At 39.9% G+C, this 7,425-nt stretch overlaps 1 protein-coding gene across 3 annotated transcripts in view; it reads right to left on the bottom strand.

Annotated features, from left to right (window-relative positions):
• Positions 1 to 6,019, bottom strand: part of bmper (BMP binding endothelial regulator) — a 36,064-nt gene extending 30,045 nt beyond the window's left edge. For 2 of the 3 annotated variants that reach the window (XM_079836452.1, XM_079836451.1), the window contains exons 1-3: positions 5,574 to 5,988; positions 3,347 to 3,432; positions 1,533 to 1,632 (exon numbers count right to left, since the gene is read on the bottom strand). In XM_079836452.1, coding sequence (XP_079692578.1) covers positions 1,533 to 1,632; positions 3,347 to 3,432; positions 5,574 to 5,664 — 277 coding nt within the window. In that variant the 5' untranslated portion in view covers positions 5,665 to 5,988. Of the gene's footprint in view, positions 1 to 1,532; positions 1,633 to 3,346; positions 3,433 to 5,573 lie in introns of all 3 variants that reach the window. The other variant, XM_079836450.1, reaches the window with a different exon arrangement.
• Between the last annotated feature and the right edge of the window lie 1,406 nt (positions 6,020 to 7,425).

The following is a 7,425-nucleotide window of genomic DNA, read 5'->3' as shown; positions in this document are numbered from 1 at the left end:
CTTTAGCGGTTCTTCAGCGGTTCTTCAGCGGTTCTTCAGCGGTTCTTCAGCGGTTCTTCAGTGGTTCTTCAGCGGTTCTTCAGTGGTTCTTCAGCGGTTCTTCAGCGGTTCTTCAGCGGTTCTTCAGCGGTTCTTCAGTGGTTCTTCAGCGGTTCTTCAGCGGTTCTTCAGTGGTTCTTTAGCGGTTCTTCAGCGGTTCTTCAGCGGTTCTTCAGCGGTTCTTCAGCGGTTCTTCAGTGGTTCTTCAGCGGTTCTTCAGTGGTTCTTCAGCGGTTCTTCAGTGGTTCTTCAGCGGTTCTTCAGCGGTTCTTCAGCGGTTCTTCAGCGGTTCTTCAGTGGTTCTTCAGCGGTTCTTCAGCGGTTCTTCAGTGGTGCTTCAGTGGTTCTTCAGCGGTTCTTCAGCGGTTCTTCAGTGGTTCTTCAGCGGTTCTTCAGCGGTTCTTCAGTGGTTCTTCAGCGGTTCTTCAGCGGTTCTTCAGCGGTTCTTCAGAGGTTCTTCAGCGGTTCTTCAGTGGTTCTTCAGCGGTTCTTCACTGGTTCTTCAGTGGTTCTTCAGCGGTTCTTCAGCGGTTCTTCAGTGGTTCTTCAGCGGTTCTTCACTGGTTCTTCAGCGGTTCATCAGCGGTTCATCAGCGGTTCTTCAGCGGTTCTTCAGCGGTTCTTCAGCGGTTCTTCAGCGGTTCTTCAGTGGTTCTTCAGTGGTTCTTCAGCGGTTCTTCAGTGGTTCGTCAGTGGTTCTTCAGCGGTTCTTCAGCGGTTCTTCAGTGGTTCTTCAGTGGTTCTTCAGCGGTTCTTCGGCGGTTCTTCAGTGGTTCTTCAGTGGTTCTTCAGCGGTTCTTCACTGGTTCTTCAGCGGTTCTTCAGCGGTTCTTCAGCGGTTCTTCACTGGTTCTTCAGTGGTTCTTCAGCGGTTCTTCAGCGGTTCTTCAGCGGTTCTTCAGCGGTTCTTCAGCGGTTCTTCAGTGGTTCTTAAGCGGTTCTTCAGCGGTTCTTCAGCGGTTCTTCAGTGGTTCTTCAGTGGTTCTTAAGCGGTTCTTCAGTGGTTCTTCAGTGGTTCTTCAGTGGTTCTTCAGCGGTTCTTCAGTGGTTCTTAAGCGGTTCTTCAGTGGTTCTTCAGAGGTGCTATATAGCACCTTAGTCAAAGAACCACTGAAGCACCAAAATTGGTGCTATATAGCACTAAAAAAGGTTCCCCTATGATTACGAGCCAAGAACCATTTTTGGTGCCATATAGAACCTTTTTTTTTTTAGAGTGTATAACCAGAAAATCTGAACTTCCATTGTTAAAACTAAAACTCTTAGTGCAGTTTAGTTGGCTCTTACAGTAAAACGGTAAATAACTGATGAACTGATTTCAGGCCAGCGGCTCAACTCAAACATGAAGGAAAGAGCAGATGGAGCCTCGTCTGTAAAGCGCCATGGCGTCTGTCAGCCATAAGGGGGCAGCGACACCAAACACACGAGTTAAACAGCAGAAGAGCAGAAGAGCAGAAGAGCGGTTAGCCCAGATGTCATGAATCATGAGATTTGACCTTTGCATCTTTCACAGCAGGCTCCCGTCTGCTTGACCACCAGCGCACAGTCCTCGGCCAGCGGCGGACACTTCTCCTGCTTACAGTCCGCTTTCTGATTCTGAAACACACACACACACACACACAATCCTTATCCTTCAGCCATGTGATCGCTCTCAGCTTAACTCAATCACTCCATCAACAGCACACATGTCCAGAAAGAGCAGCATCATCTTTCAGAGATAAAACTTCCTGTATTGATCGCTATTCATCAGCAGAATCAATACGAGACATTCATCAAGCGGCCGTATCAGCTCACACACACACACACACACACACACACACACACACACACACACACACACACACACACACACACACACACACACACACACACACACACACACACACTTACACACTGGACATGTGATCAGGACAGAGATATCAGTTCCTCTGTTTGTATTTACACTGGACATGTACAAAAGACTATTAAAAACTCACGTCCAGCGGCCGGATGTGCAAGTCGTCTCAACTCTTTATCTATTACAGGACTTTAAAAACGGAGTAAATCTTGTTTAACATATAAAAATAAGTTAAAGTAGTGTAAAAACAGACGTATCATGTTTTACAGCTGCAGATTTAACCACACACGCAGTCCTTCTTACACTGTAATTATACATTTAAGTAATATTAATTATCAACATGTACTAACTATAGCGTTTGTTTGAGGGTTAGTTGCACATAATTATGCATAATTTTATGCAAAAAATACAGTTATTAATGTAAGATATGTAACAAGTGTTATGTTTATTATTACAGTGTATTTGTAACATGTAGTTACTGTGGTAATAACTATAATTTACATGCAACTGACCCCAAACACTGTAAATGTTTTATCGCAACTTTTTATCTTTTGTCAAATCAACTTAAATAATTAACGTGAATGAGATAACATAATATTTTGAGTTTCTATTTATTAAACCAATCTCCTCTGTTGACTAACATTATAGTTACACTTTATTCTAAGGTGTCAATGTTAGAGTGTAATTATATATTTAAGTGCTGAGTAATATTAATGAACATCATGTCCTTACTATACGCTGAAAATTATTGTCGGTTTAACTTTAAAAAAGTAAGTTACCTGTTGCCTTACAATTTTGAGTTAAAAAATGGGTTATTTTAAGGTGTCCTTGTACAGTGTAAGTATATATTTAGTAACTACATGTCCTCAGGGTTAGGGTTTGGGGTTAGTTGCATGTAATTATGCATAATTTACTGATGTATAAATAAACTGTTACCAAATATAGTAAGTGCATGATGTACATTGTTATTACTCAGTACTTAAATGTAAAATTACACTGTAACATTGACACCTTAAAATAAAGTGTTAACTGAGTTCGTTTTGGGTTATTTGCATGTAATTATGCATGATTTACTGTTAGTACATGTAACACGTGGCGCTGTAGAACTAAACCTTCCCGTAAATTCTCCTTTAAACAATGGGGAAATTATAAAGCCAGTATTATCACAGACGGTTCTCATAACCTGAATGATCACAGATCTCTGAATAATATTGATTAATTCTGCACAATCATTAAATATTCCTTATAAAACTTATATATAAATATGTATTGAATATCTGTGTATATCTTCACTAGGGTTCTTCATATCATATTTTGAGTTTGTGTTGATTAAAGCAATCTCTTTCTTTGTATTAACTGGAGATTTCAGTTTTAACGAACTCACAATGGTGTAACTTTGTGTAAGTGATAATAATAATGTGTGGTTGTGTTGCCGTGGGAAACGGGCGTCTGTGAGGGTCATGTGATATTCACCAGGCAGATGCAGGAGATGCAGGGGTTGTCTGTGATATTGGGGATGTGGAGGACTTCTCCCTCGTCCTCACAGCTGGCCTCTGTACCTGAGGACACAAACACAGCTCATACACACTCTCACACTCCACCTGACACTGGCGCACCGTTACTATAGCAACGGCACAATTTATTATGCACAATTACATGCAACTAACCCCACACCAAACCCTAACCCTATAGCACATGTGGTTCATTACTCAATACTTAAATATATAATTACACTGCAACATTTGAAGGTGTCATTGTTACAGTGTAATTATACATTAATTATATTTTAAATCTATTTTAAAGATGACATTTTTAAAAAGTAGTCTTATAATCGTAGTTTTATTTACACATTTTTGCAGTATAACCAGAAAATCTGAACTTCCATCATTAATACTAAAACTCTTAGTGTATTTTAGATGGCTCTTACAGTAAAAACTGTCAATGGGTCAATGACAAATAAGAAAAATAAAAAATATATAATTTTAAGCAAAAAAGTTTTAAAATGCATTTTTATGTCCAACAAAATGTATGGTGTTGATTCATATTGTTTTTTTTTACAGCTTTGAAGACGGCATTAATTCATTAATAAACAAGATTTCTGATTTTTCCACCCAGAAAATGTCAGGTGGTGCGACCATATATTCATTTAAAATAATATACATATACAATATACATATGAATCATTGTAAAATGCATATCACATGGTAAATTCCCTTTCCCTTTTCTATGTGTTGCCCTTTCAGTCCAATTCATTTAAACTGAACACAGAACACAAAGGAGTTTTTATGTTTTTTTAATTATTTGTAAACATTATATAATGGTTTACATTTATGTTTATTACTTCATTTTGCAATTACAGTGGGAATTGATACTTTTAAATGTAAATTTGCTGGTCACACCACCGGATATTTTAGAAACACCACAACTCAAAAAGTCGATTGAATTTCAAAAAAATTAAAAGAGTATCTTATAAAGGAAATATTGTAGATCAATTTGATATGTGACATTTTTTTTTTTTCAGGAAAATAATTAATTCAGACAAAAAATACATGTCATGTCATTGACCCAAATAACTGATTTTGTTACATATGTTACATGTAGTTACTACAGTAAAAACAGTAAATGATGCAGAATTACAACTAACCCAAAAACTAACTCAGTTACACTTTATTTAAGGTGTCAATGTTACATGTAAGTGCTGAGTAATATCAATGAACATCATGCACTTCATATATTTTGTAACACTTTATTTTACAGTCATTGTTACATATGTTACATTTCCCTACTATAGTAACAGTAAATCATGCATAATTACATGCTACAAACCCTCAAACAAACCCTAACCCTATAGTAAGTACATGATGTTACTAAATATTACTCACTACTTAAATATATAATTACACTGTAACAATGACACCTTAAAATAAAGTGTAACACTCTATCTTACAGTGTAATCGCAATTACAAAAAACTCCACTTATATCTTCTGTGTACTTAATGTGTTGTTGTTTTTTTCTACATGTTATATTAAGTTTTTCCCCATTGTTTTTGTTTTTATTTTTAGTATAACATTATAATACCATGCTTTTTCATTTACAGAAACCAAACCAATGTATATCTGACTTAATGCTATTTAATAATCATAATTACAATTTCAAGGGAATAATCGACAATTATGATTTTTGTCATAATCGTGCAGCCCTAGTGTCCTTATTACATGTAGTTACATGTATTATGCATAATTGTAGTTATGCATAATTTACTTGTATTACTATAGTAACAAGGACACTGTAAAATAAAGTGTAACAATTTTTTTAAGGTGTCATTGTTACAGTGTAATCATATATTTAAGTACTGAGTAATATATGTATGGATAGGGTTTGTCTGGGGGTTAGTTGCATGTAATTATGCATGATTTACAGTTATTAAGGATATGTAACAATGATATTTCAGTGATTATCGAGTCTGAGCTACACTGGCTGTATTAATGTCAAAAATATCAATCTAATGCATAAACTGACCCCATACTCACTACTGTACACTCATGCGTAATGTAATATATAAGAGCTTAATCATTTCCACCAGCCTTCCTTTGTTTATTCCCCCAACGAAACCCTGTAGATCGCACTCAGAGCCCCGCTACGGCTCCCGAGCCCGAGCGCGCAGAGGCGTCCGGTGGAACGCGGGCGTTGTGCGCTTACCGGTGATCAGCGGCGCGGCGGAGCGCGGCGCGTGGAGGATGAGGAGCCAGAGCAGCAGGTTGTGTGTTCCGTGAGGAGACACACACCGCATCCTAAAGTCACTCCAGAAGAAAACAACTCAATAAATACAGTATCCGAAAGCGCTCCAGAGAGAGCGAGGCATGGGTGTCATGAGGGAGTCGAGCCCGACGCCAAGCCTTCAGCAAACCACACTATCATCACAAACACGCTCCGAAGTACATCCAGATCCGCAGCTCACACACCGCGCACAGAGGTAAGATCCAGGCGTCCTGTGGAGAGATGGCGTCTCCATGGTCCGGTGTGCGGCTCATCTCCGGCGACCGTCCTCGCGCTACACATCCCCGCGGCAGCGCGCGCGCATGTCTGCCCTCTCTATTTAAACGCACGTGTGGGCTCCTATCGCGCGGATCTGTGTGTGTGTGTGTGTGTGTGCACGGCGAGATCCGCCCCTATATCCCACAACACACTCCTGGAGCTTTCTCACCAAACAAGAATTTCAGCCTATTGCAATGACCGCCGCATGCCTTTCGCATGTAATTCCTAATCTTAGAATAACAATGACTTCATTCAATGCCGATTGTCCGAAGTAGGTGCTAAGCGTCTCCAGAGAGCCGCGCGCATCTGCACATCAAAGATGAGCTGGAGCCTGGAGATGATGGTCCTGAGAGGAGAGACATGCCCCTGAGCCCAGACTCCACTGATGTAGGGTCAGTCGCCAGAGAGCGCCAGAGAGCACTCACCCGAGGTGGAAGAGCACCTGGAAACCTCTCCTTACAGCGAAAATCACCCCATACAAATCACCAGTTCCAATACAACTGAGGAAAAGTCTTAAAGGGCTGGTTTATCGCCCCTTTTTACAAGATGTAAAATACGTCTCTGATGTCCCCAGAGAGTGTGTGTGTGTGTGTGTGTGTGTGTGTGTGTGTGTGTGTGTGTGTGTGTGTGTGTGTGTGTGTGTGTGTGTGTGAAGTTTTAGCTCAAAACACCCCACAGATGTTAAAATTGGCTGTTTTTGTGTGTATCCCTTTAAATGCAAATTACCTGATGCTCCCGCCCCCTTTCAGGTAGAGGGCGGAGCTTCAAGAGCTCGTGTTAGCAGCTCTGATTACCTCACACACACACACACACACACACACACACACACACACACACACACACACACACACACACACACACACACACACACACACACACACTGAACATGACAGAAACTAACTTATTCCCCCCTAGAATGAGTTTAAAAACCAAAATTCTGAATGTCTGATCTGTGGCAAGAAATTATTGTTAGTGAATATTATTTATTAATATTTTTAGTCAGTGATGAGAAACATTTTTCTTCATGATAATTTTTGTTTACGGCTTCTTTTGATTTGAACAGAATATGTGTTTTGTTAACACAGTAACAAAAACCACAAACTCACATAAAAAAACCAAGAGTCAAACGGCCCAACTAAATGAAACACTGATCTCCATAATGGCGACCAAACATTTTCAATAAAACATCTAAATCTCTGTTCATTCTCAATAAGAGCTTCTGCAGACGTCTTTCAGGGTTGGAGTCAAACTCTGCAGGACAGCGGCTCTGTAGGACTGAACTTGCCTGCCAATGGTATAATGGACCTATCGGTAAGCCCCGCCCTCCTTAGTTACTGTTGCTAACTCGGACAAACAAACGGAGTTGCTATATCTTACAATGTTCAGCTGTCAGTGTGAAAACCTTATCCAGAGATGTTTTTGGACACAGAATGTAGCGTATACCCCGTCTGAATGATGGCCAAACTTAACTGATGGTTTATCAAGTTTATTACATCGTTTTTCACTCCAAAAAATC

The sequence above is a fragment of the Gobio gobio genome (assembly GCF_949357685.1).
Source record: "Gobio gobio genome assembly, chromosome: 15".
NCBI lineage: Eukaryota > Metazoa > Chordata > Actinopteri > Cypriniformes > Gobionidae > Gobio > Gobio gobio.
The sequence above is the reverse complement of the archived record's forward strand: the minus strand, read 5'-3'. Positions and strand labels throughout refer to the sequence as shown.